The sequence below is a fragment of the Trypanosoma brucei genome, chromosome 2 (genome assembly GCF_000210295.1).
Source record: "Trypanosoma brucei gambiense DAL972 chromosome 2, complete sequence".
Classification (NCBI taxonomy): domain Eukaryota; phylum Euglenozoa; class Kinetoplastea; order Trypanosomatida; family Trypanosomatidae; genus Trypanosoma; species Trypanosoma brucei.
In genome coordinates this window covers 33987-61248 of record NC_026735.1, presented here as the reverse complement: position 1 = coordinate 61248, position 27262 = coordinate 33987, and the positions used below count along the sequence as shown (strand labels likewise).

Sequence of the window (27262 nt, the reverse complement as noted above, 5' to 3'; positions counted from 1 at the left end):
CAACTGTGAGTGAATAACAAGAGAAAAGGGAAAAAAAAGGAAGTAGAGTTCGAAGAGTTGATGAAGTGTCTTTATGAGAAGGACATATTGCACTCAACAGAATGAGACAATGAAACCTACAGCAAGTGGTTCAAAAAAAAAAAAAAAAGGTGGCTACACTTTTCTATGTCATAATAATGTTAAAGAGCGTATCAGGTGAGATGAGATAAGGTGAATATAATTAACAACAAAACATTTTAATGATAATAATAATAATATTATTATTATTATTATGATAAAGATAATTATTATCATTATTGTTGTGCTTTGGGGTGAACGATTGGGGGAAGAACATTGAGTACACCCGCATTGAACACGTCGGAGAGGTCAAAAATAATAAATAATAAAAATTATACGCACCAATAATATACAAATATATAAATATATAATTATATAAATATATAAATATGTACATTTACGTATTTGTGTTTGTGTTTGTGTTTGTGTTTGTGTGGACAACTTACAAAAAAAAAAAATCGAGGAAAATCATCCCGAGGGAGTTATTCCTCCGCCTAAATGCTTCACTCACCAAATAAACCAGTGAAGGTATAAGTTAGAAAAAGGAAAAAAGAAAAAAAGAAAAAAATTTTTAATCTCTTCCTAACGTGAACTTTTGTAACCTGATATTCTTTTAAATCCATACAAATACAATGCAAAAAAAAAAAACTACCTTCCGCAATAAGACTGCATATTCTTCTTTTTCTCATCACCTCATATTTTTCCACAAATATTCAACCAAAAACAAAACGAAACAAAATAAATTAAATTAAATAACAAAAAGAAAATAAAAAAATCAAAAGTGATGACCGGTCACCACCAAAACAACTGAAAACACGCAGCAAATAAATCCTTCAGTTTTATCTTTTTTTTTTTCCCCCCCCCCTCCCCTCCTAACTCATCCCACCTAACTTATTTCATTATTTTAATAATATTAATAATAACCAGAGCTGTGTTTTCTTTTTTAAAAAAAAAGAAAACAAAAGACAAAAATGTACGCACGTCACTTTTTCCCCTGCCTCACACATCATCCAAAATTAATAATAATCATCATAATAATAATAATAATAATAATAAAGGAAAAAAAAAAAGAAAAATCACTCCTCGCCCCCAAGTGCCGAGCCACTCCACATAACTTCCTTCAGCATCGCAGTTTTTTTCCCCCTTTTTTTTTTGTTTTTCCAGTTGGCACATTTCGCCACGACCTCCTTTTCTTTAAGAAAAAAAAAAAAGAAAAAAATTGCGACACCATGTCATCCAATAATAAATAAATAAATTCGTAAAGATATGAACTCAAAAGGAAAAAAAAAAGACTAAAATGCAGAGATGTTGGGAGATATTATATCACTGTCATCACTTTTCGTACTGACTTAATAACATACGTACACGAAATAATTTCTTTTTCAAAAAAAAAAAAAAGAAAGATTAGACGAGGAAAAAAATTGAGAAAAAAAACTACTTATTATTCTCTCTGTTCACTTTAATCAAATGGGCCAGAAATCGTGCCATCAATGATGAAAGTGCGCTCTATATAGGAAATAAAGGTAAGAAAAAGAAATATCTATAAAAATAAATAAAAATAAAAGAGGTTACCATGCAATTGGAAACAGAAAAAAAAAGGTGGGAACAGAGTCGGGCCTTAAGCCTAAGCGGTTTCTCACGTTGCCTTCACTTCCGTCCTTCTCCCCTCAGTGCATGTAGACATTGGAAAAAGGAAATATATATATATATATATATTATTTAATTCATTGATTTATTGAAATTTATATATTTTTGCTTATAAATTGCACGTACTCACATTTTGATTTTCACACACACACACACACACACACACACACACACAAAATACAATCTTCACTTCATCACCGGCACTTTGCGCACTTAAATAAACAGCACAAACAGACGAACAAACAAACAAATACAGAAATACAGAGATACAGAAATACAGAAATACAGAGATACACCACAAACATATACATGCATACATATAAGAACAAATATATCTATGTTCCTTCAAGGTATACATATTGTCCACAAATACATTTACAACGCATTCATTTTTTTTTCTCAATTTTTTCTCTCCTCTTTCTTTTTTTTTGTTTTAAGGAAACAAAAAAAAGCACAAAAAAGATTACTTTTTTATCCTTTTCTTCTGCCGGTACCCCGCTGCAACCCGATCTCTCCTGCTCCAAAAAAAAAAAACACACAAAAGAAAAAAAAGAAAAAAAAACACCACCAACATGGGTGGGAAACACCACTAAACTATTAAAGCACCAAAACAAAAAAAGAAAAAAAAAGGACCGTAAACAACATAAACATCGCCTGTGCTCTTTCGTTATTATTGTAATTACCTTCATTTAGAGCTACGCTCTGCTTCCATTTGCGTAACACAACTTTACTCATCTACAACATTTACTCAACCACCGCACTCTTTCCATCAATAATGCCTTTTGATTGCTCCCTTTCCCTTTCTTTTCCCTTTCTTTTCTTCTCTCTTTTTCATTTTATTGTATTGTGTTGTATTTTATTATTATTATTATTTCATCTTTATTTTTATTTTTATTTTTCACCCTTCTTCCAACATCCCTCTTCCCTTCTCTTTCCCTTTTTTTTTCTCTCTCTCTCTTTTTATCTGCCTCTGGCCGTTTCTCACCGACATGAAACATATAGTTATATAAATGTGTATAATTACATACCAAATCAGACTTTGCTAATGGCACTACATCAGTTCCGGTTTCCCCTTTATCAATGTATCCTCCTCACACCGTAATATTTCATGGCGCAGTACCTTCCGTAATTGCAAAATCCATGCGTGAAAATCTTTTGTCTTTCCAACAATGCGATACGCCGACACACGAGTGTAACCCGGTAATGTAGAAATTAAGTGGAGGCCAACTCGCAACACAACATTGTCATTCACCGTATATGTTCCGTACATGAAGCCCTGATCCTTTCCTTCAAACTTTGTGGAAAGGGCCTTGTGGGACTTAATGTGTAATGCAACATTCTCCCGAGTCCCAGCCACAGTAAATCCCGTACCGGTGTAACTTTGCATCCAGCGAATATCTGTAATAACAAATATTTTCTCCAAACGCCGCAGTCGCTGCACGATGGGGTGGTTCTTGAAAAGGTCGTGTCTTGAGCAAAGATGAACAAATTGCTCAAAGCTCAGCATCCCATTTCCCACCTTCTCCGGATCGACAACATTAAAGAAGTCTTTTATCTCTTCATCTGTGCAGTTGAGCGAAAGTTTTTTAAGGCTTTCCGTCGTTATTAAACCGGTATGATTCACATCAATGGAGTCGAAGGCCCGGCGCACCTCCGCCAAGTATTCCGCTTCTAAATCATAGTGGAAAAGACCAGCCATGTGATTAACGTCATATTTCTTCCCCAACTCTTCATTCCTCGTCCAACCTGCAACAAACTCCTCCTCGGATATGCGGCCAGCGGCATCTAAAGTGAAGTTCGACATGAAGGCAGTCACCTCCTCAGCAGAAATATGGTTGTTACCATTCAACTTAATCAGTGCATCACGTACCTCCTCTGCATCTAAAAACCCCGTCCCATTTACATTACATGTGGCAAAAGCGCGACGGATCGCCTGTAAGTCGACACTAGACGCCGCAGTTGTGACATCATCACGACTCACAGAAAGCGATACATCCTGCTTTGCAAAACTAGTAATGGAAGCTTCCGCAGCAGTTGTTGCGGAATGGGGGGAACGCGGCACATCGGGAAAGAGGGTTGGGTCAAGATCCGTTTGAAACCACGGGTGATTTATAACATCTGTGGTGTTATATCGTGTCACCGGATCCACCTCCAACAGATGGGATATGAGATCACTGGCACCGGAGGAAAGATACCGGTTCGTGCGATTGTACTCACAATTGAGAATACGCCGTTTCGTCAATGCATCACTTGTGTCAGTGAAGGGAAGATAACCACAGAGCATAAAGAACAGAATGGCCCCGCAACTCCAAATGTCACATGCACTTCCCTCGTAACCTCGCCCACTAAGCACTTCAGGCGCTTGGTAGTCAATACTCCCCGCAAGAGAATGAAACCGAATTCGACGGTCACCTCTCATTGGCGCCTCGCGTGTGTACCGTGAGAGACCCCAGTCACATATTTTTAGCTCATTGTCTTTTCCCAATAAAAGGTTTTCTGCTTTCAGATCACGGTGCACAATATTGAGTCCGTGGCAATAGTGCACCGCACAAATAAGCTGCTGAAAGTATAGCCGAGCCGTGGCTTCATCGAAACGGTCGGCATTCACAATTTTATCAAAAAGCTCTCCATTGGGAGCTAACTCCATGATGAGGTTGTAGGCGGTGGGTGACTCCACCGAATCCAACAATCGCACAACAAAACGATTTCGGAGCTTACGCATCACTTCAATCTCCCGATCAACATACGCACGGATCTCAAACATCTCAACGAGTTCCTTCTCAATAACCTTCACCGCCACATCCATCTTTCGTTTCTTGTCATAACCGTAATACACCTTCCCAAAGCCACCGGAACCTAATAAGTGGCCCAACTCCACCGTGCCACCAATTACCTGAGGTTCCGTACTAAACTCCATTGGGAGGCGTTGGTACGTGTGGAGGTGGGGAAGGACGTTGCGCCACTCTCAACAAAAATTGAGCGCAAGCACAACGAAAAAAAGAAAAAAAAAGAGACAACAACGAAATTTTCAAAAGGGGGGGAGATATTTTAATATTAATGATGATGATGATGGTAATAATAAAAATGGATTTTTTTTCTTTTTTTCTTTAATTTTATTTTCAATAATACAAATATAAACCTTGTAAAAGCACCACTACGGTGAAGGGAAAGAAACACAATTGCACCTTGATGTTCCTATGCGTGTAATGGCAATACAAGAATGTGGTACCACTGACCACCAGAAAGGCAACTCACAAAAGGAAGGGAAAAGTAACAATAACAATAACAACAATGTAACAGCCACAAACATGATAGACACAGAAAGGGTGAGAAAGCACACATGCGTTCATTCATAATTTATTCATGTTTATATATATATATATATATATATTGCTTATTTATACGAAAGGAAGGTTAAAGGAACCAGATGGATGCTCGCATAAAATTAAAAAAATTAGTCCGCGTCTATTTAGCGCATCAGAACCCCTCCCTCACTCGATTGAGAGGCACGGTATAAGTGCAGACTTCACGGTACCACGTGATTTTTGTTTTGTTTCGTTTTTCCTTCCTGAAAAAGAAGAAACGAAAGAAAATCTGAAAAGAAAAAGAAGGAAAAATGTCAACGCATTGAAAAATTAAAGAAAGATATGGTCATGGGTACTCGTTGATAGCCTATATCGCTCGCACCATAACCAATACCCTTTGCTCACACACGTCCCCTTTGAATCCTTCACAAAAAAGAAAAAAGGATCCCCCTTCAATATGATTATTCCGGAAACTTCCGCTCCAGCCTCCTGCGACGTCCCACCACCTCAGTGTCTTCATCATTTGGAGGTTGCCATTCCCTCTTTACGGCAGCCTTTAATCCTCTCAACCGGCGTTCACAATAGCCGCTATCCCTCGATTGCAACCAAACATCAAAGCGGCTCTCAGGCATTCGTCGTATAAATGTTTCCCAGTTTTGCCGAGCGAATCCGACGTCGTACGCCATAAGAAATAACTTGCGGTCGAAGTCGTCGTTGCAGCGGCCTTTAAATGTGAGTTGAGTCTCGGGATCTTCATAACTTTCCACTTTCCATTTTGCGGCTCGCAACTCATCCTCCTGCGCCTTCCGCCTTTCCTGCATACGCTGTATCCTCTCCTCTACACGCGCAAAGTTCTTAATGTATTGGCTGCCCCTTTCAAGTAACGCAGTGAGATACTTTCGTACTTCCTCCACAGTTTTGTTACAACGGCGAGCATTAACCGCTGCTGTGATGGCTGGGTAGTCGCTAATGTCGACGCTGCCACTAGTGATGACGCCGACAAGTGTACGGTACTCGTTGATAGTCCAGTCGGGGAAACCCTCCTTCATTAACCGTTCCCTCTCCTCACGCTCCACAGCAGTTAAAGTTTCTTCCTCCACTCCAGTCTCTACCTCACCATTTCCCTCTTGTTTTGAAGTCTCCTTCACATCATCACGTTCCTCCACCTTCGTTGTTTCGTTATTACCTTCATCTTTGTTCCGCTTTTCTTCAGCTCCCACCACCTCATTACCAGCGTCCTTCACGTGATCTGTGTTCTCATCCGCACCGCCATTGCCAGTTCCGCTCGTACCATTTCCGGTGCCGTTAATCCCGCGCTCCCAGTTTCGTACCATTAGGGAAACTTCAGTAGCATGAAGCTCCAGTAAACGCTTCATGTTAAACAGCTGATGAGACTTGAACTGGGGGGCGCGCGGAAGTTTTAGTGGTGGTCCCTTCTTCTGCTTTTGAATTGTCTCCACCTCCTCTTCCGTATAAAACTGCACCGGTTCCCGTTGTCGGTGACCACGGCCAAGTTTTTCCTCAGTGTTGTAGTATTCCGTAATTATCTCTTTGGGTACCACCCTCCGCGCTTCCTTTGAAGCGAACTCGCACTTGTACGGTAAGCCATCCTTCGCATCCATGGCCCCAGCTGTAGTGCGGAAGGATGCAAGTGCCTCTTTGAGATTCGTGTGGAGAACAACCTTAATCACATCACCAAACTGCGAACACTGTTTGTGGAGTTCGTCTTGTGAAACGGGATCGGAAAGGGTAATATGAAGCAGACGCGACTCCACACCTTCGCGGAAGCTTACACCCTCGAAATCGTAGATATTGGTCTCGTCAGCACCCAACTTAAAGCTCGCAAGAGACATTTGAACCTGCTGACGGACCGCATCGTTGAGTTCCCGTGACTTTCTATCATCGTCGAAGAGGCAATCAATATCAGCCTCCGTGATGTCCTCATCCTTTGCCTTGAATATCTCCTCAGCACCAAACTTAATCATGGAGAGCAATTCCTCCCGTGACAAATTGTTTCCATTTCCGCCCCCGCTAGCCCGACCCTGTTGCACTACCATTGCATCAAGATAGAGTTTCTTCAGTGCCCGGTGGTATATCCTCTCCTCCACGGTACCATCTGTGACAAAACGGTACACGCGCACAACGCGCTTCTGGCCAATGCGATGTGCTCGATCCTGTGCTTGCAAATCCATTTGCGGATTCCAATCTGAATCGTATATTATGACATTATTCGCAGCCTGCAGGTTGATACCGAGACCTCCCGCGCGGGTAGAGAGCAAAAATATAAAGTAATCGCTTTTGGGTGCGTTAAAAGCAGCCATCTGAGAATCGCGGTCATAACCACTTGTACTACCATCGATACGGCAGACCTTAAAGCCACGCATCGAGCAATAATCCTCCAGTATGTCCAGCATGGAAGTAAATTGAGAAAAAATCAGAACTTTGTGCCCCTCCTTTTCGTCGCGCCGTAGTCGGTGTAGCAGTTTGTCCAGCAACAGCATTTTACCACTGTACTTCACAATTCGCTCGTCTGTGATGAAGGGAGGGCCTTCCTCCCCCCCATCCATCATATACGGGTGATTGATAACTTTACGCAAACTCATCAGTGTATTCGTCAGAAAAGCAGAGCTTCCTCCGCTGCCTTTGTTGAGCACCTCCGCATCCTTGGCTAAAACTTGCATATACCACCGCCTCTGAACTTTGGATAATCTGCACGACACGTAGATCTCCTTCTTTGGTGGAATGCCAGTGCTCACCTCTGACTTCAGTCGGCGGATCATGAGTGGGGCGAGTATCTGGTGCATGTTACTTAGCGCCTCACTGTCCTCCTGGCCACTTGCCGTGTCAAACCAGCTGTCAAAGGACTTCGAATCATCAAAAAGACGGGGAGTAAGAAAGTGTAGAAGGGCCCACAGTTCCTTCAGGTTATTCTGCAGAGGTGTACCCGTGATGATGAGTCGATAATTAGCATTAATCGATCCCAACGTAACGTGGGCTCTGCCTTCTTCATTTTTCAGTTTGTGAGCCTCATCGACGATAAGGTACTGCCAAGGTATCTTCCTGAAAGCTCCGTGCTCCTCCAAGACCATCTCAAAGGTAGTTACAATAATGTCATATTTGATATTTCCACACGGCATCAAATGTGCGCGGACGAGCTGAGGACGTATGTTGGATGAGCAGTGGAACTTCAACACGGAGAGGGCTGGGCACCACTGCCGAACCTCACGATACCAATTGCCCATAACAGATTTGGGGCATACCACCAGATGGGGTCCCGGGAGACCATGGCTGAACTTAAGATACGCTAGCGTGGAGATGGTTTGCAGAGTTTTTCCTAAGCCCATCTCATCCGCCAGGATGCCATTGATGCAACGGGAATACAGACCCAGCAACCAATTTACACCCTCAATTTGGTACGGCCGTAGTTTACCGCGGATATATGACGGCGACTCGGTCAGGTGTAACATCTCAGATTCCATTCCCTCACTCCCCCCCTTCCCTCCAACAGTCGCCTCAAGCCGCCGTCGCAGTCGTCCCCGAGTTGTGTCTCCGCTGCCACTTCGCGTGGTTTCGTTCCATTCGCGAAGGCCCGTCCAGTACTCCGTTTCCAACAGCAGTCGATCAAAGGCATTCCGCTGTTGATGCTCCGGGGAGGCGCGGAGGGTACCGATTATGTGCTCCCGCTCGTGGTAAATGTCGCTTAACCGCTGGCGCTGGTGTGCCACTACATGTGCACCGTGCAGCAGATCAAACGTTGGTTCCACATAACCCTCAAAGTGCTCTATTTTAACGGCAGCGTTGGGGTCATCCCCAGCCCGGATGCAACCGAGTAATATTTGCTCGTATAACTCGATGGCTGAGAGATCCTTGACGTGGCGGTCCACGCTGCTCGTCGTCTGTAAGTCCTGCCGTTGCCGTATGCTGCGTCCTGCTGGTGCCTCCATCGGTACCTTATCTGGTTCTATGAAACTGCGTAAAGAGTAGAGGGGGAAAAAGAAATACTAACAGGCAAGGTAGAGTCAAACCACTCGAAGTGGGAGTAAGGCAACCCTACATAATGGTGAAGGAAGGACGAATGTAGAAATGAAGGAAAACGCGGGAAGAGAGAAAGAAAAAGAGAGGGAGGGAGAGAGGGTTACTTCACAGCAACTACCGGGAAAAAAATTAGAGCAGTCATAGGCCCACCATTTCCCCTTGCTGTTGTACCGGCATGCAACCTTATATATATGAATATATATTCCACCAGCGGATGGACGCAGCACACGATTGCACACCGCCCCTCTCTCACCTGCGCCCTCATTTATGTCAGTAAACGCATACTTTGATGGTCGGCGCGCGCGCACACACAAGCATGCAAGCTCCCCGATTAAGAGGATGTTGTAAAGTGTCGAAGGAGAAAGGAAAAAAATAAATAAATGGAAGGTGGCCCAACAGCACTGGTACTTTTCTATCGTGGTCCAACATCAACAGACCAAACAGAGACAAAGTGGTAAAACTGAGCGGACCTGAAGGTGACGAGCCCACACACATACACGCGCATACACGCATATATATATATATATATATATTCATATGCGGTGAAGGGGTATAAATGGAAAAGCACTCGAATGAAATTGTCACCAATCGTCCACTACACCGAAGCGATCCAGGAGTGTTTGCTGCTCATGCACATCTTTCTGAACTTTCTTCCTCAGGTAAAACACGGGGCAATCTCTACTCGTGCAAATTACCTCTTGATTCAGTGATCCCTGACATTGTTGGCACTGTGTCCATACCTGTGAATAAACAGCCTCGTAGTGATTGCGCTTCGCTACAATCTTCCCATAAATGTCGGGACCCATAACGCTGCACGCATCGCACAGGGCCCCTTCCTGTATTACAGAACGACAAGAAATGCACTGGAGTTGAAACTTCACAAACTTCATCAGCCCCCCTGCGTTCCTGTTCGGAGCCGAAACAGAAACGTACCGCGTGTGATCTCCCTTCGTCAACACGCTCGGGTCCTGAAGAACACCCTCAAAAACACGAAGGAGCGGAGGCCCGAGTTGGTGCTCAAGGTAATGCTGCGTATCGATAGGAATGTTGTTTTCCAGCACGTATATGGGATCCTCACTGCGCTCATACGCCTTGGCCCCCTTGGCGGCGCGGACAATCACATACGCCACGCGGTCACCAACGTTCGGGGCAGAAGCGGGGTCTCGCCTTCGCATGCGCTCCACCAGGGCAATATGGGCCTGTGCTCCAGCGTACTCGGACTCAGACTTGGAGAAAGACTTCGTGATGACCAGCTGCGAGATGTCGAGTCGGTTATGTAGGAGATCGCGAATCGTTCCCTTCACAAACTCCACCGCACTCTCTACGGAGCGCTGAATCAGCATTCGGTTAAGCACTCCGGAGATGACGCTGGCGACAAGCGGGCAACTGTCCCGACGAACGGTCTCTATTCCCTTTGCATCCAACTTGTCGTACCGCACGGTGTTGGTCCATAGCAACCCAGCGTAGCGCTTCTTATTCATTAGTAAGAAAGGGTAGTACACTTTTTCGAATTCCAACCTGATGGGGTCCGGAAAGGTGCTGGACACAGCCTCCGCAGCTTCCTTTCCAAAATCCATCGCCTGTTGCAATTTATTGGTGTCACTTTCATCGGCATTTATAACGCATCGAATCATAACAGAGTCAGTATCACCATAAATCACCTCCGCTCCCACGTATTTCTTCTCTACGAACTGCTTTGTCTCCTCAATCATCCTTCGCCCGTAGCTCGTCACAGTCGCACTCAACTCTAAACACGGCAACCTACCCACCTGGGCGCCAGTGAATCCGTAGACAGAATTAGCGCTCACCTTCAGCGCCAGCTGACGGCCGTTAAGAACCTTGTATTCAAGAGAGTCCTGCGAAACATCCTTCATTAGCGCTCGGGCCTGCCTTCGAGCGGCAAGCAGATCCCGCAGGACTTCGGGCAACACACCGGGGAAAACCTCCTTCCGGATAAACTTGTGTTCCGTGGGGGTGTCTTCCTTCATCCCTGACTCGTAATTGTTCACCTCATGCCCAGGAAGCAGCGTTGAGTAACACAAGTTGTGAGCAATGATGATGGAAGGATAGAGTGAGGCAAAGTCCAATGTAACAATTGGCTCAATGTAGTGCCCCTTCTTAGGCTCGATGACGGTAGCGCCTTCGTAACGACGCTGTTCAGCTCCTGTAGTTTCCACCGTGGGGACCACAAAATTTCTTGCCCGCGCCTTACGCAACAACATGGAGAAAACCTTAATTTGTTGACCGCGTTCCAGTAGCCAACCAATCGGTACACCCGTCACACGGGCCATCTCCACATTATTTACCACAACCATCAGTCGTTCTAAAAGCTTAACCGGTAAATAGGCATCTTTTAGGCAATACACTGCCAGGCGCCGCCGTGTCTCATCATTTCCCTGCTGAAGATCCGAAATGATGGAGTGGTGAACGTCCTCCTTCTGCTCCCCCAGGAAGTGTTGCGAGACAGCATTGAGAGAGTAGGCGCGCAGCTTATAGTCACGCTGTATGACAGCCATCACGTCCATGACAACACGGCCCTCCATCGTCAATTCCGTATATTCACGATTCCCCAGTTGTCGTGAGAGGAACTTCTTTTCACGATGCACTGTCCGCTCGTTGAGTTGCCTCCCCCAGTAGAAAAAGCTGTCATTCACCTTCAGCGTGATTCCACGGGAAAGAAGATACGGGAAATCGAAATTGCATATGTTATAGCCAGTGAGAAAATCGGGGTCAATTCTCTTGACGAAGCGAGCCCATTGCACGAGCATCTCTTCTTCAGTCTCAAACGAGCACACATTAGCACCGGCAATAGCTCCACAACTCTTGAGCGTGAAGATAGTTCGCGTAAGAGCATCCTCCTCCTTGCCGTAATTGACGCAGTGATTAGCGATTTGAATAACAGGGTCCCTCTCAGCCTCAGGAAAGAGGCCTTTTCTCCCCTCACATTCAATATCAATAGAAAGGATCCTGAAGGGAGCAATTAAAAGGTAATCTCCAACCGCTTCGTGACTCTGCAGCACTTCATGAGAACAACAGACCTCAATCTGACAAGTCGAAGTACGTGGGCTGAACAGGTGAAACTGGCCCGCTGGGACAGTAATCCAGTTGCAACCTCCAATATTGCCATCTACCATAAAGCGCAACGGGAAAATGACGTTGCTTTCAAATGTCGGAAACGCACGTAGCCCTTCCCACGCACCGACACACATCACGCCAGAGGAAAGAAGCGTGCGCAACCTTGGAATGTGCTGTGGGAGCTGAACAATAACCTTAAGGTAATCACATTCACCATCCGGATTGTAATACATGAGGCTCCTGCGCTTGTGCCTCTCGATGCGCACCACTGTGTTGGACACGTGAGTTAGCGGGTCCAAACTAGCGTTTAACTCTTGCACGAACGTTTTCGAGTATACGTCAAGCCACCGATTGGGGGCACGAATCCACAGATGGGGTTCAAAGTTGTAGCAGTGTACAAGAACACTGTGACCCTCCTTGGTCACGCCGTAAATACGCACGATTGGGACATCCTCGTGTTTAACAGTTGAAACTATGCCATGGGGACTGCCTTGAGTTTGACAGCAGTCGAGCAGTTGAAAGAGTAAGTCGCTCTGAAGGTAATCGGGTGGCACAGGTGGGCGAGAGAGATCAGGTGAATCAGTCATTCGCTGGATTCTTATGTTGTGGCTTGCTGCACTATACAACCCTTTTCGCCTTTCTGTTCCTCCCCTCACTCTTTCCTCTCACGCACACACGCACACACGAGCTGTGTTTAAGTGCGACCCGGACCTTTACTTGACGCAGTAATGCTCAGGGTACTGCAAGGTAAACAACGGTGTTTGCCAAAAGACAAAATAAACTCAAGTATATATGACACCAGCACCTCGCACAGACGAACGAAGTCAGCACCGTCTCCTCCCAGTGGCACAAACCTAAAAAAATAAAATGGGGGAGAAGAATCAGAATTTTGTAACTGATATTCAATAAATAAACAATATATATATATATATATATATATATATATAAACATATGTGTGTATCTGTATGCGTATGTCGTACAAGTAGGAAAACAACACTATACGACCGTAAACATAGCAGCAGCTTTAGTAGGAAAAAAAAAGAGTGATGAGACAAACGTCAACAGGGAAATTGTGATGCATGTGCAGCATCTATCACACGTAGTCCCGTTAACTCCAAACGGTGCAACCCACCACATTACCTCCGCCTGTGAAAACAACATGTCGAGGCAAACAAAGTTATGAGTGCCTTCCGCATTGCACTGCGGCTCTCATCGCAGGGTGCTGCACGCTCCATAATGGGCCAAATATTATGATCTCGCCTAATTCCAGCCTTGTCTAAGTGATGGCTTTTAATAACACATAACGCAAGTTTCCAGTTTCCGTCCTTCACCAGCCGCTGCATAACTAGCGGAAGCGTGCTACCATCCAGCACCTGTGAGCGAATTGAATCAATTACGGCACTTTGAATGCGGGTGTCGTTGCCTTGACTCGACTGCAGACGACAGCACAATTGCGCAATCTCTCTGAATGGCATGTGCTTCATGGTTGCATTTGGTTCAGCGCCGCTTCAGGGCGAGAAAGAATGAAAGCGAGCAGATACAAACACACAAAGACAGACACAGACAAAGAGAGAAAGAAAGAAAGAGAGACTCAAAAGGAGGGGACGGATAATGCTAGAGTCTCCGAGACGGCCCCGTAGGAATGAGCAACAGTGAAAAATAAAAAAAAGGTAGAAAGGAGGAGGGTTAATCATTATCATTATTATGATATCAGACGTAACGGCGCGCAAGGGCATTGGAGTTATTGCAAAGGACACACCAAAACAGAACAAAATGGGGATGGATGAGAGGGAAAGAAAAACTACCCAAAAAGAAAAAAGAGTTGCGGTAATATTTTCTTTTTTTTTTTATTTCCCCCACCCTTTAAGGTTCAACGCGAAACAATGACAGAGAGAGAGAGAAGGGCGAAAACAAAAAGGATCGCGGTAGAGAGGACCCCGCCCATATCCTCAGGATGGGCTTCCCATAACTTGAAGCTTCTCCCGATTACGAGAGTACAACTCCAGTGGAAAATCTGGTGCAATATCAATCAACTCCGACGGAAACCAAAACTCCAGAAAAGTTAGCATCAACCAGTCACCAATACACAACAACCAACAAATGACACCGTACACGCAGCCCACCGATGCATAGTTCATTAGTCTTTCATACAGAGACGGTGATTTGGTGCACATAATCTTATCATACACTCTCTCTGTACGCTCTGCAACCCAATCCCACCTATAGAACCTCCTCACATTGTCGTGCAGCTCCCACGGAGAAATATATGGAACACTGGCAATAGCTTCCTCCAGTGTTGTAATGATGGAAGATGGATCGGGTTCCGCAAGCAAGAGCATGTTGGGAGGCAGGACTTCAGGCACACCACCAACACGAGTGGAAACACATAACAAACCACATGATGCGGCCTCAATCAGTGCGATACAAAAAGCTTCAGTTAAGCTGCAATTCAGAAATATTTGCCCCTGTATCAGCACATTACGCACCCCAGAGTGAGGTAGCGAACCTAACATCTTCACACGATCCATCAAGTCATGCCGTTCAATCATCTGTTGAAACTGCGACCTACGGGGACCATCACCCCCAACAATCCACCTTATGTTCGGATGCCGTTTGCATATTTCAGGAATCACATCCACAAAAAGGTCAGAACCCTTACGGTAAACTAAGCGACCAATCACAACAATCGTTAGCCCCTCATTCTCAACCTTCGACGCCCATGATTTGTACTTCATATCATCCGGCGGTGTAAAAAAGGAACAATCAGTCGCGTTTGGTATAACGCTGACACGTTGCGGATCGATTTTCGCCCGTAGCACCGTGTTTTCTCTCGAGGTGTTACTCACACAAATAACCTGATCAACGTTGCGCAAACTCCACTCGCACACTTTGTTGATGTGAATCGATGACACGTCCGCAAAACCAAACAGCGAGTGGTCGGTAAAACACGTTTTAAGACCCAGCGTACCGGCATGAAATAGTGCCTCATGGCAGAGGTTCGACGTGTTTTGGTGCCCGTGAACAACTGTAATGCGCTCTCGGATGAATATAGACCGCATTGTTGCGAAAGTCAAATACATGGTTGGAAGCGTAACAGATCCCGCAGGAAGCTTAACAGCCATCAGAGGTAAATAATACACCTTCATTCCATTCGTCAAATACCGCACACCACATGTGTCACCGTAAGCCCTAGTAATGACAATAACCTTGTGGCCCCTACGCATAAGACACTGCCCCAAACTATAAATGTGCACCTCCACACCACCAAACCCCGGGTAGAAAAAGTCCGAAACCACCGCCACGCGGTGACGACGCATCGCACCAATGGGTCGGCCCAACTACACTTGACAAGGTTACAAAAGTAATAAATATATTTAAAAACAAAAAAAAAGCAAATACTACTCTCAACATGAGAAAAAAAAAACAATGACATAAGGAAAGTTATCAACAAAACAATTATATATCAGCAAACATAGCGCCCCCTCCCCTCATCTTCCCTCCTTCCTGAAACGGAACCACATATGTATAGATGCCCTCCTCATATCACATAGATTACGTCAAATTACCTTTATCAGCCCGTGCCGTCAATGTCATTCACTGAAGGGAGTAGTCACATGCCAACTTATGTTATCACTGCTAAAAAATGGTGACATGAAGCCGAGTTCCTCATGGTGTACAATGCCATCACGAAAGGAAGATATGCGACGGGTATTCGGTCCGGTTCCTTCGATGTATTTTGCCCAATGGTACGAACCTTTGCTAACATCACCTGCACGCACAATCTCAGTCTCATATCCCACTATAGCAGCACGACCAGAAGCAACATTTGTTGCAACTACAACGATACAAGTAAGCCACAGAATATTCATTTCGATAACTTAAAATCCAAAAGATAACAAGGGAAAATAAAAGAAAATAAGGAAAGAAAAAGGGAAAGAACATAAGAAGTGTGGGAGTGAGTCTGTACACACAACGGATTTTGCAAAAAGGAAAGAAAGCCAACAGTTGAGTGAATTGATGAGAAAAAAAATGGACAGGAAGGTGAATTTAACAATAGCCGCTCGTCATGGAAATTACACCCTAACAACCAGCCTATGGCCAGCTACCATGTGTGTAAGTACCAGTCATCATCAAAAAGAAGGTAGCACCGCACTCCCGCTAAATACATTGAGAGGAGGTGTCACCATCTGTAGCCGATACAATCAAACGAAAGTAAGTAAAGGGGAACAAAGTAAAAAAGAGAAAGAAAGGTGGTTAGACCAAACTAAACGAGTCCCGAGTGCATCTTCTGCAGAAAGCAGCGGAGGGTTAAAAAGAGATGTAAAAAATAAATAAAACCACACAACGTTGGGATTAGTTACACTCCCGTTGAACAGAAAACCGCAGATTACGGGGGCCACTCACAGGTCGCAACATTTCGGGTGAGACTCCCACAAATCATGCCGTGAAGCATTGCGAGGATTCATTGCACAATAAAAGAGACACGGGAAACTTTATCACTCACGGTCAGATGAGTGAGTAAAAGTAAAGGGACTATCTTGACTTTGGTTCTGTCGTTCTCTCTGAGAAATGGTAAACAGCATTTACAATAATTGCATTAGGGGATGCCGTCAAGCGACAGCACTAATGCCTACAGCACAAACAGGGGTATTTAAACACGAAACCCTGATATAAAAAGGGCCGTTCAACTCGGCCATATGGTCTGATCCAAGAAAACGTGGACCTTTTGCAAGCTCTCTAAACACAGAATACACACATAAGGTGATAACTCACATGGATAATTATTAGTGAAGACAAGAACTGACTGATCCTACTATACGTTCCTACGCACTTTCACAAAAACATTTGAAGGGGCAGAAGGTGTGCAACGAATTCGCTACTCTCACCACAAAAGCAATCGTGCAAAGGGGCTAACAAACTCCCACTGGACCACTTATGTTGCGGCTCGACGGGTTAAAGTGACATCTATAACGGTCATAGAAAGTGTAGTTATATGCTGTTTGTAAAAGAAAAGAAAAACCCCTGATACTGTCCCCCTTATAATAAAACCACTTCTAGCCTTTACCAATCTGGTAGAAACGGAGCGGGTCGAGGAGGCGGGCCAGCCCTGGCATCAATAAAATCACCGCCCAGAAATCTCGTCTCCTCACGTGGGGTTGCGGTATTGAAACCATACCAACGCTGAGGCAGATCCAATAATGGCAAATATGATGTTTTAGGTGGTGAAACACCTTTTCTTTGACAAAAGTGAAATTATGGGAACCACGGGGACATCTCCTCCGATACGCAATGAAATCCTCAAGCTACGAGCCGCCAAAGAGAGCATGTTACGAAACGACGTTAAACAAGAATTTCGGGGTCAAAGTCTCAAACGGGTTGTGTGGGTTCTTGAATGCAAAGAATATTCCCACCTAACTCACACATGAGCCCGAACTAACGTGTACAAATGCACCCAAGTAAAGCGCTCATAAACCACTGGATGTGTAATGATTCAGGTGGGGAAAAGACAGGTAGCACCTGCAGCACCGCAGCTAACAGTGTCGAAAACCATCAACGAAAAAAACACAAAGGACACCGCGCAAGCGGTAATATCCACCAGAAGCCAAAAAAAAAGCTGCTGCCGGCGACCTGCGACGTCCGCGAAATAGTGGAGAAAACAAACAGTGTGGCTAACGACTTGCTCTTGTGCCGCATTACGCGTATTGCTTGATAGGGTCGATAAATATAGAACCCAATGTTCATCACCGCTAGCCCCCTTCCCCCTCCCAGTAATAGTACCAACAGAAAGGACCAGACTACCACCCACAGTGCTAAAATAAAAATGTGTCAAACTAAACTCACCGCCAGAGTAGCAAATTCTGGGCAATGATCAAAAAAAAACGTCATCTGTCCACTTGCAGTTGTTTCTTCCTCGCATTAAAATAATCAGCCTCGTCACAGTGGTGGATTGCCCTCCTCAAGCTGGGATGACACATGGAAAAGCCGCGACGTGTCTCCTCAGCTGCCTCAACAGTAGGATAGTGGAGAAAACACCTCCCTTTATATTCTGTATCCACGAAGAAGTCCACCGCATTTGTGTCGGCTTTCACCGAGCAAAGAAACTGAGAGCGAACGGTGTCTTCCAACTCGCCAAGGTAGGCCACTAAAAACCCGTGTGCATGGTTGGTCGGAGCCGTATCTTCCTCCTTATACGGGCACCGAATATACGACTTATGTAATATCTCTGATGTGGCCTTCGCATGGACCCAGGCAACCTTCTTGACTGGAGACCCCTTTTGCGACATGTGAGCTTTCAGAGACTCGTAGCACAGCACGACGCTCTCTGGATCGCGATATTGTACGATGCTAACAAAATCGGTGTTGTCAACGAGGTGGTACGAGGAAATATCCAACACTACACCGTAGCATTCAGCTACACAACGCACTTGCTGCGGCGGTAGCTCTGGCGAATGGCATACCAATACATTGTGGGTTGGCGCAAGCGCACTCCCTAGAGACATTTTCACTTAGGGGTCATTCAAAAAGATAGAGGAAAGGGGAAAGTCATGAATACGAGTATGTTTACACTACTTTAAGCATTTTCATCTAACTCAAATGGAAGAACATTTACATGCGCAAGTTACTCAGATAGCACAAAAATACAAATACGCAGATGATTCCTCACAATGCGCCGGAGGGCCGCCCCATTTCAGCTGAAACACGGCCAATCCATCCGTGCCAAAACCAACGCTAAGAACGGCATCATCGGCCACACGGGATGCATATTCAGCAAACGCAGTCACTTCCTCTTTCCCCGCCCTGCCCTCATAACGGCGCCGAAGAGTCTCACCATCAAGAAGGACGGACACCATAGCCTCTGTTGTCCTTAGCTCTATAAAGGAGTTCATGTTATCGAAACCCAGAACCACAACGCATGTGCCATCCTGAGAATTCCTAACAAACCGCGCAATATGGCAAAACGCTTGAAGGTCGGCGACGCGATGTAAAGCGGATATTGGCTGCCTGACGTTGAGCATCGGTCCAAGGTCGTGGAAAACACCAAGCCGCACCCAGCGTTCGTACCCATCGGAGTACAAAAAGATACTTGTCAAGTCGCTGCACAACCCCAGTTTTACGGGTTTGCTCCGTTCGAACATCTGGAGGGTGCGAAGAAGCAGCGGTCCATGAATCACAAATGAGAATACATCTTCGTCATTAGAGTCGTGGAGCTGAACCTCTTTCCACTTCTTCCCTGCGTCTCCAGCTCTCAGAACAACTTCGGTGTAACTGTAGTCTGGAACTCCCACCCTTGTCAAGCGTACCTCTGGCGAACCTCCGGCGACGGACACAACAAACCTCACGCTAGCGTCCCGCGAACAAAGATACCTCAAACTATGAATAACCGCCCTAACAGAAAGAAATTTTAGGGTCAACAGGGAGGAGTCCTCCGTGTTCATGGGCCCTTTGAGTTGCTACGGGGAGAATTGAGCAAAGAAGATTGGATGACGCTCTCAAGGAAAAATCCTGAATGCAACACGGGAATACGCACGTTCGCAAGGCATACCCTTACTCAATTTTGTTGTGTATAAGGGAATTTAAAAGTCTCAAAAGGAGGCAATGTATTGGTACTAATTCACTGGGGTCAGTTCAAAGCCCTCGTACAGCTTTGCTATTGCGTTATCGGGGCCCTCCAGCTCCGCCAAGTATGCCACCTTCCTCTTAAGAGCGTCACGACAATCCTCAATGTCTCGCTCACCAGCACCCATTTTCCACGACAAGTAACGCAGAGTGTCTTCATATTTCAACTCAGAACGCACAAAGACGCCCCCACTGCACAGCAGCCAAACGTCGCCCAACACTGGTGTTTTCTTTAGGGCTCGACTCGCCTCCTTCAGTTGGTGCTGCCTCCTGTCAAGTTTTATGAGGTACTGTTTCGCCTCGGCTACCTCCTCTGCAGCGCTCTCAAGTTGTGCGGCGTAAGTGACGTCGCTGTCCATATTTCCTATATTTCAATGTACGGGCCTTGTCAGGATTAGAAGCGGAGAAATCACAGCAAGACAAAGTTGGGGTTACGGTAGAAGGTACCATGCAACAAAAGTACTAACGCAGCCTCGTGAGTTCCCCTTCGTATTACTCTATCCACGGTATCTGAGGTTACACCCTTTGTTTTCGTCTGATAGGAAAGATGCATGGCTGTTTTTTTCTTACGCGAGCCGCATCCACCTGCACTTTTGCACAAACCTCATACCCAAGGGGGTGCGGGCAAACAGCACGGCACTGCGGCACTGATGGCTCCATTGGTGGCAAAGCTTCACTGTATGTATGACCCTTGCAGTTCAACCTCCAATGTTGTCGCCAACAACACCGAGCGTTGAAGAGGCATACACTCCTTTCCACACCTAAAGCATCATTTACACACAAAGGAGTCGGAAATGCTAAGAAAATTCGCCACCTAACTTGACACACTGCCACAGTGCTCACATTTTCCTCCAAACGGGGAAACTCAAAGACTCTGACGCCACCAAGTACTGGAACTCAAAAAAATGTCAACGACATTCAGCCTTCCCGCTTCGCCTCCTTTAGTCGTACCTATTCGTTTTGGTGAGTCACTGCACCTATGAGCCAGCAACGGTAATGCTCCTTTCCATCGGAAAACAGAATCCCATCAAAACCCTGTCACGGCAAGAAACGCCGGCCCCCACATTAATAAGAAACAACCCAACTCACATATCCCTGTTTTAGGAATTTGACAAGGCCCCTTCAGAAGGTGCTCGAGACGCTGTCCGCCAGGCACGGTCCTGCTGTTATCGAAGCTCCCCGGAGGTCATGCAGACTTGGCCACAATCGCAGTAGCCACCACCGATCAGCAAACTGAATACCCTCGTAAAATAGATCTTAACGTATCTGCGTCGTGGGAACTTGCGGGGGTGCGATATGCATCCCACAGCAGCCACGACGCTTTAGGGCTAGTTCATTTACTAAGACCGCCAGAGCAGAACAAGCTGACGTCACGACCGTGACCAGAAAACCAAGTGACTCAAAATCACTCGATTCATAACCTCCTGTGATTCGGTTATACGCGCTGATCTTAGACAAATGCCACCTTATGGAATGGGCCTTCTGAGTTGTCCTGAGAAGTTGTGTGGGAGACTCACATTGAATGTGATGGTTATCCGGCCGCGGTGCAGCCCCTCCGTCAATCATTTTTCCTGACAAACCGAATAAAACTACGGAAAGTGCACAGCAGCAAGGCGCAGCCGGGTGCCGCAACCCTTTGACACACAGTTATACGCAGACAACTGGATGTGTGCAAGGGTCGGTACCACGGACGTCCAAAGTTACATCGGACACCACTCAGACCACAGTCGTTTCTGTACTATCTTCCTTAACGCTATATACAACATTATGCCAATAATACAAACGGGAAGAAGGCAACTACTTCCAACGCCGGGGTCATAGCAACGACTCCAAGTGATAACCACCAAACACACACACAGGGTATTCAAGTGGCTTTTTATATGCTAGCCGATCCCATACGCCGATTCCAAGACCTAAGGCACCCCTCTAAGTGATAAGTTGTTCAACTCTCTCTTCCACGCTGGGGCCTCACGCGACATCAGCTGTTGCTGTCACATCGCAAAAGCAAGATTAATTTAATATATGGCAATAGGGAGGGCGCCGCTTACACAGCGGGAAATTTATATAGCTGATTTTGGTGGGGAACCGCTGCCCTCAGCATCTTCTGGGAACGGCGCACCCAGGGGTGGATGTCATTCCTTGTTAGGGAACCCTTCATTCTGCTGTTCCTTATACAGTTTGTGAAGCGATATCTGCTTCAGTGGCACACCCAAAACGTACTTTTTACCCTTGGGTAAGTTCACTGGTACAAAACCAGCCTGCACAACTTCTCGCTCCCGTCGAACAGGAACGTAGTCGGGAGCGCCTCCCGCAGCTGCGGCAACGTGGACATTAACCACTCTCCGCGCATACATCAGGTAGCGCGATAGAAGGGATATGATGACAGCGAGTGAAATAGCGCTCAAGCATAAGACGAAAAATATTATATACCCAAAGTCAGTGCCGGACTGCGCAATCTGCAGGACTTTTTGACAGATTGGAGCATCACGGGTCTCAGCCTTGTAAGAACACGCATGGCTAAGCGAGGTTCCCTCCAATTTCGTAGAATAGCACGCGCCATCAGCACAAAACGCACAGCCGTGTTCTTCTTGACTCATGCAGGCATCGCAACCCTGAAGGGAGAATTTCAGGCACGGATCTTCAAAGGTGGTACAGTCCGGACCACTCCATCCACTATCCTCATGGCAGCGGCAGACGCCGCAGTCACAGTAGCCCCCCACAGAATTGCAGTTCACGCAACCCTTGTTCCCGCAATTCTTTTCGCAGTTTTTCCCACCAAAAGAGGATGCGCACTTGCAACGGCCCGATCCACCTCGGCCACTGTCGCATACACCCCCATTCTGGCAGTTGGGGCATTTGGTACACCTGGGTCCATAATGGCCCGAAGTGCAATCATCGCAGAAGTTACCTTGGAATCCTTCTGAACACACACACCCTCCATTTTCATACCTCCCGTTGATTCCACAGTCGTCGTGCTCATTCCGGGGTTCGAAGCGCACAGTGGTGCCTGGACGTGCCACTGCGGAAGGAACAATCATGCTTGCATTATCGCCCATACCGTAACGAGCGACTCCAATCATCGGTGGGGGGAACGCGAAAAACCCACTCAAAGCTTCTCTCGACCCTGCTACAGTAGACGCCAGATAGTGAAACGTGATAGCACCGCTCTTTTCAAGGCGCAACCAATACGTGTACGTGTGGTATAGCTCACCGAAGGATCTAGTCGTTATGAAAATGGTAATGGATTCGCTTTCTCTTCTCAAAACCACCGCGTTTGAATTGCCCCATGTTTGAGAAGTAACAAATGGCATGATGGCATAGCTGTAATTTCCGTTGCTGCACACATTCTTCAGTGGACCACAGTCTTGCTTGTTGGAGAGCAGCGAAACAACTCCAGATGAGAGTATATACACACTATTTATTTTGTGCTTCCCCACACCCTTTGTGAAGAAAGGAAACTCAAAACGAAGGGGAACTTTCACACTGCTACCGGTGGTATCCAGTGGCTCACCCCCTGACTGACCTCCTTGGGTGCTCCCTGATTCCGTCTTTGCGGTAACGGTGTAATAGTGGTTATGATTTAACGAACTATTCGAAGACACTCTCGGGCACATTTCACCTGCAAGTGGCGCCGACATGCAGCTACTTGTTGCTGCACACCACGTACACGTCTCAGAACATGATCCTTCGTTCCGCTCTCCACAGGTATCAGGAACGGGAGTATACTGTACCGCGACGAGACCCATTTCACGTTGCCTAAACTGTACGATATCTCGCTGGCTCTTCGACAACACGATGCCCACGGAGCCTCGGCATCTTGGAACCTTTTCATAGCGTGCTACAATAACCCCATCGGTTGAAATTTCAACCTGTGCGGTCAGTAGTTCGTTGCCGTCAGCATGGCAATTCAGGACGGGGATGTCTCTATATTCCACGATCACCTTCGTGGGGTTTTCTTCACCATCCAGTGTGTAATAGTATACGCCTGCATCCCCTGCCAAATTCGTTACATCAAGGTCAGCAACAAATAGCCCAATTAACGGCCAGTCACCGCCCTCAGAAATATTCCTTCGGGCAAACCGATAGCTGCCAGTGAGTGGTGAATCCAAACCCTCCCTGCAGAACGAGTTGCACATGGGAACCGCCGTGAGGGTGAGGAACCCATAAGGAGAAACGTACCATTCGACACTGTCGTAACTGAAGAACGGAGTTTTAATGGGAAGTTTGGGAAGGGGCGTATTTTCATCTAAACTATCAAATAGACGTTGCGCCCCTGGTGGTGTGGGTTTATATCGCGTCCACGTGTCATCGTCGCCTCTCAGCCGCCTTTTGGTCACGACAGTCTTACTGTACTTTGCAATGCTTCCGACAGCAGCGAGCGGTGCGCACAGGATGTACAAAACAAGCACCCCGACAAGCATAACTCGTAGAAAGAAACACTTCGCAAACTAAACTTGTGGTGCAGTAGGTTGTAAAAGAAAAACAAAGGTATTAACGCGGTCGATAAGGTCAGGCAACACCAGCATTAAAGTGAGACGCTGCAGCAGCAATTCTCAGTTGTACCCCCATTTGGGTAGTGCGCACGCCATCAACAAACGGCTGTCCTGCAGTCGTCAACTGTAAACAGAATACAAAACAACAATTCATGAGGAGGGCAAACCTCAACAAACCAGTATTGACTGCAAGACAGCACAACTGCATCGCCCCAGCTCACGGAATGACACACAAACGCACCCCCAAACAATACGCACCCCTTTTCTCCGGGGACTACAGCTTTACTGCAGGAAGAAGTGACTGACGTAATCCTACCACGAATGCATGCCTAACTTTCCCCACAACGTGTCATCCATGTGTTAGCAAAGGAATGGGTATCCTCCGACTCTAACTCACTAGCATGTTACTGTTACATGTTAACGCACCGAAACCACACACCGAAGCTGCGCAGCAAATCACGGGTTTACCGCTCACGGTGACTCATGTGGTGGAGGAGCAGAACCCCCCCACCCCCCCCCGAAGTAGGAAGTGAGTGTTCTTTCAGTAGTGCCACAAGTGATAGGCACAACAGACCGATATTATATTCATTATTTAAACTAATGCTACTGGGCTAAGGAAAAAGGGAGGTAGGAGAAAGAGATTGAGAGGTGCATTGAAACTCCCGCAGGAAACCAGCCACTGGAAACACCAGGAGGTCAGAGGTGCGCTACCACATGCAAGGCGAACGAACCTGCGCAGATGGGGAAGGAAATAACGAGGCAACACACAATCGAACTTGATCACAGTCCTAAGTGAAAAAAAAACAAAAAAGCTCGCGTACTTTTTAACACAGTTACCACAACCGTAACAGCCGTTGTTAACTTCCTGAGAATGCCCTTATCCCTGTTCGATTTGGCCACAATCCGTGATGGTGATGGGCTGACGTGTGGCACCCGACTGGCTGCCGTTGGTTTCAACCTTCTCAATGACTTCGTATCCCTTCGTCACTTGTCCAAAAACAACATGTTTCCCATCCAACCAGGGAGTTGCAGCTGTGCAGATGAAGAATTGCGATCCATTTGTGTTGCGGCCTGCATTTGCCATGGAGAGCGTCCCGGGACCAAAGTGCTTCCCAGCGCGGCCCGCGAAGGACTCATCGGGAAATTTCAATCCGTATATTGACTCTCCACCCGTACCGTTACCGCTCGTGAAGTCTCCTCCCTGACACATGAACTGAGGGATGACGCGATGGAACTTGCTTCCCTTGTACGACAATGCCTTGCCAGATCGTCCCAGGCCCTTTTCACCTGTACATAATGCACGGAAATTCTCCGCCGTTTTCGGTACCACATCCTTGAAGAGCTCCATTTCTACCCTTCCAGCCTTCTGGGAGCCAATGGAAATATCAAAATACACAAGTGGGTTGCTTGGATTGACAGGATAGAACGGTATCTTCCTCTGAGCTGCAAAAAAGGTGCGCGACAACATGTGTGCGGCAGGAACTAATTCTACAGCAGTGAACTTATGGGTTGTCCTTTGACCGGATGACTTGAATGAAGGAGCAACGGAAGCGCAAATATATGTACTTTTTTTTGGGGGGGGGGGTGGCAGTTAGTCTCGCACAACAGTTAGCACCCGATTCCAACGCAAGTATTGACATAAACACGAGAAGGTAAACCCTTCGCGTGGCAACGCCGGTGCACAAACACTGGAAATGCATTTAACAAAAGCCGAGGGCAACCACAAGGTAACGATGCTGCTACCTCGCAGTGTTAAAAAAGACACTATCGTCCTACGAGTGCGGTGTCAGACTTGTCAAGTAGTGGAACAACACTTCCCAGTCTTTGGTTTTAAGAGTCAACAATCTTTCAAAATTGGTGGCAGCCCACTCTTTACAAACTGGTAAGTGCGCAACATGTACATATATGTCTAAATCGAACTGCCTGAAGACTTTGTATGTACTAAAAGACCTATTAGATGCTGTTAGCAAATAAATGAACGAGTGCGCGTGTGTTCGTTACATTTGGCGGAACAACATGACTTTGTGCATCCAGTCAGCTAGAATCCCTTTTCAACCACACACCTCATCCCCCAGATTTGAAAAGCATGAGGGTTAGGGTTGATTATTCTAATGGCTTCACCCCAAGGCAACAACACTGAGATTCTTGCCGACTTCACTCCCTCCTTTTGGGGGAGCGCTGAGTGTTTATGGTTGGCAACGCATCGGTTTCTGATAAATAGATTCTATCGAATACATTACCAGCGCCACTCCCCAAGAACAGCAACTGCACGGGGGGAGAGTCGTTTCATCATCACCTTAATGTAGATCACCCGTATCCCCCTTCAGCGGTGGTTTCACGTGCGTCGACGTTTGGTACAGATAGGCAAGGAGACGATATCAGAAGCTGGGATGCCACGGTGCATGCATACACTCACCTAAACATTATTTTGCTTTCGAATGGTAGGCAAAGAAAATAATGTCCCATTCACCTCACAAGGAAACCAAAGTTATCGAACACTTTGCAACAGTCTTTCCTCAGCGGCTGGTCAGTGCGGTCATACGCAAGTAATAATACATAAAAATGAGTGATAACTGGTTCCTGCGCGTGCTGGTGTTGTGCCGCTTGTTGCTACTACTTCCTCCTCCTCCTCACCTTAGAAAGGGTGTCACAGCATATCCTCCAAAAAAATCCGTAGGTTTTTGTATGAAATATAATACATCGGACCCTTTCATGTGTTCTTCCGCTGCGGTGCAAAGCCCCTTACGATTCCACAGCATGCTCCAACTTTCCAGTGTCCGTCTCCTGTTAGATCAAGTCAAAGACGTATTGATGCAGGAAGCAGCAACAACACCACCGGTGTCTGTTCTTGTCCGTTCACATTTTCACCATGAGACTTCCATAGGTTTGTACACTGCTGTAGCACATTAATACACACATACACATTCACACATATATTCATAGGGCTCCGGTATACAAATCTCTCTCTCATTAACACGTGAGATACTGGAGAACACGATTCGGACTCTCATACAGCAGATCCAGAATTCTAA

The 27262-nt window shown here is 46.2% G+C and overlaps 14 protein-coding genes across 14 annotated transcripts; 2 read left to right on the top strand and 12 right to left on the bottom strand.

The window, feature by feature from the left end:
* Positions 1–2013: 2013 nt before the first annotated feature.
* On the top strand, positions 2014–2397 carry TbgDal_II380 (hypothetical protein, unlikely; the record flags this gene model as incomplete). Its single annotated transcript, XM_011773335.1, has 1 exon — positions 2014–2397. The coding sequence occupies one exon, from the start codon at positions 2014–2016 to the stop codon at positions 2395–2397; it is 384 nt and encodes a 127-aa protein (XP_011771637.1).
* Positions 2398–2755: 358 nt separating this feature from the next.
* TbgDal_II370 (protein kinase, putative) lies at positions 2756–4621 on the bottom strand (the record flags this gene model as incomplete). The annotated part of the gene is made up of 1 exon (XM_011773334.1): positions 2756–4621. One exon carries the CDS (start codon positions 4619–4621, stop codon positions 2756–2758), a length of 1866 nt encoding a protein of 621 aa, XP_011771636.1.
* An 849-nt stretch (positions 4622–5470) lies between these two features.
* TbgDal_II360 (transcription activator, putative) lies at positions 5471–8953 on the bottom strand (the record flags this gene model as incomplete). The annotated part of the gene is made up of 1 exon (XM_011773333.1): positions 5471–8953. One exon carries the CDS (start codon positions 8951–8953, stop codon positions 5471–5473), a length of 3483 nt encoding a protein of 1160 aa, XP_011771635.1.
* Positions 8954–9625: 672 nt separating this feature from the next.
* TbgDal_II350 (DNA polymerase delta catalytic subunit, putative) lies at positions 9626–12706 on the bottom strand (the record flags this gene model as incomplete). Its single annotated transcript, XM_011773332.1, has 1 exon — positions 9626–12706. The coding sequence occupies one exon, from the start codon at positions 12704–12706 to the stop codon at positions 9626–9628; it is 3081 nt and encodes a 1026-aa protein (XP_011771634.1).
* A 550-nt stretch (positions 12707–13256) lies between these two features.
* Positions 13257–13604, bottom strand: TbgDal_II340 (hypothetical protein, conserved; the record flags this gene model as incomplete). Its single annotated transcript, XM_011773331.1, has 1 exon — positions 13257–13604. The coding sequence occupies one exon, from the start codon at positions 13602–13604 to the stop codon at positions 13257–13259; it is 348 nt and encodes a 115-aa protein (XP_011771633.1).
* A 465-nt stretch (positions 13605–14069) lies between these two features.
* Positions 14070–15437, bottom strand: TbgDal_II330 (N-acetylglucosaminyl-phosphatidylinositol biosynthetic protein, putative; the record flags this gene model as incomplete). Its single annotated transcript, XM_011773330.1, has 1 exon — positions 14070–15437. One exon carries the CDS (start codon positions 15435–15437, stop codon positions 14070–14072), a length of 1368 nt encoding a protein of 455 aa, XP_011771632.1.
* Positions 15438–15710: 273 nt separating this feature from the next.
* Positions 15711–15989, bottom strand: TbgDal_II320 (the record flags this gene model as incomplete). The annotated part of the gene is made up of 1 exon (XM_011773329.1): positions 15711–15989. The coding sequence occupies one exon, from the start codon at positions 15987–15989 to the stop codon at positions 15711–15713; it is 279 nt and encodes a 92-aa protein (XP_011771631.1).
* Positions 15990–16137: 148 nt separating this feature from the next.
* Positions 16138–16455, top strand: TbgDal_II310 (hypothetical protein, unlikely; the record flags this gene model as incomplete). The annotated part of the gene is made up of 1 exon (XM_011773328.1): positions 16138–16455. One exon carries the CDS (start codon positions 16138–16140, stop codon positions 16453–16455), a length of 318 nt encoding a protein of 105 aa, XP_011771630.1.
* A 1547-nt stretch (positions 16456–18002) lies between these two features.
* On the bottom strand, positions 18003–18620 carry TbgDal_II300 (hypothetical protein, conserved; the record flags this gene model as incomplete). The annotated part of the gene is made up of 1 exon (XM_011773327.1): positions 18003–18620. One exon carries the CDS (start codon positions 18618–18620, stop codon positions 18003–18005), a length of 618 nt encoding a protein of 205 aa, XP_011771629.1.
* A 123-nt stretch (positions 18621–18743) lies between these two features.
* On the bottom strand, positions 18744–19556 carry TbgDal_II290 (hypothetical protein, conserved; the record flags this gene model as incomplete). The annotated part of the gene is made up of 1 exon (XM_011773326.1): positions 18744–19556. The coding sequence occupies one exon, from the start codon at positions 19554–19556 to the stop codon at positions 18744–18746; it is 813 nt and encodes a 270-aa protein (XP_011771628.1).
* A 171-nt stretch (positions 19557–19727) lies between these two features.
* TbgDal_II280 (hypothetical protein, conserved) lies at positions 19728–20096 on the bottom strand (the record flags this gene model as incomplete). Its single annotated transcript, XM_011773325.1, has 1 exon — positions 19728–20096. The coding sequence occupies one exon, from the start codon at positions 20094–20096 to the stop codon at positions 19728–19730; it is 369 nt and encodes a 122-aa protein (XP_011771627.1).
* An 898-nt stretch (positions 20097–20994) lies between these two features.
* TbgDal_II270 (hypothetical protein, unlikely) lies at positions 20995–21303 on the bottom strand (the record flags this gene model as incomplete). The annotated part of the gene is made up of 1 exon (XM_011773324.1): positions 20995–21303. The coding sequence occupies one exon, from the start codon at positions 21301–21303 to the stop codon at positions 20995–20997; it is 309 nt and encodes a 102-aa protein (XP_011771626.1).
* A 566-nt stretch (positions 21304–21869) lies between these two features.
* TbgDal_II260 (hypothetical protein, conserved) lies at positions 21870–24158 on the bottom strand (the record flags this gene model as incomplete). Its single annotated transcript, XM_011773323.1, has 1 exon — positions 21870–24158. The coding sequence occupies one exon, from the start codon at positions 24156–24158 to the stop codon at positions 21870–21872; it is 2289 nt and encodes a 762-aa protein (XP_011771625.1).
* Positions 24159–25107: 949 nt separating this feature from the next.
* Positions 25108–25698, bottom strand: TbgDal_II250 (cyclophilin, putative; the record flags this gene model as incomplete). Its single annotated transcript, XM_011773322.1, has 1 exon — positions 25108–25698. The coding sequence occupies one exon, from the start codon at positions 25696–25698 to the stop codon at positions 25108–25110; it is 591 nt and encodes a 196-aa protein (XP_011771624.1).
* Positions 25699–27262: the final 1564 nt, after the last annotated feature.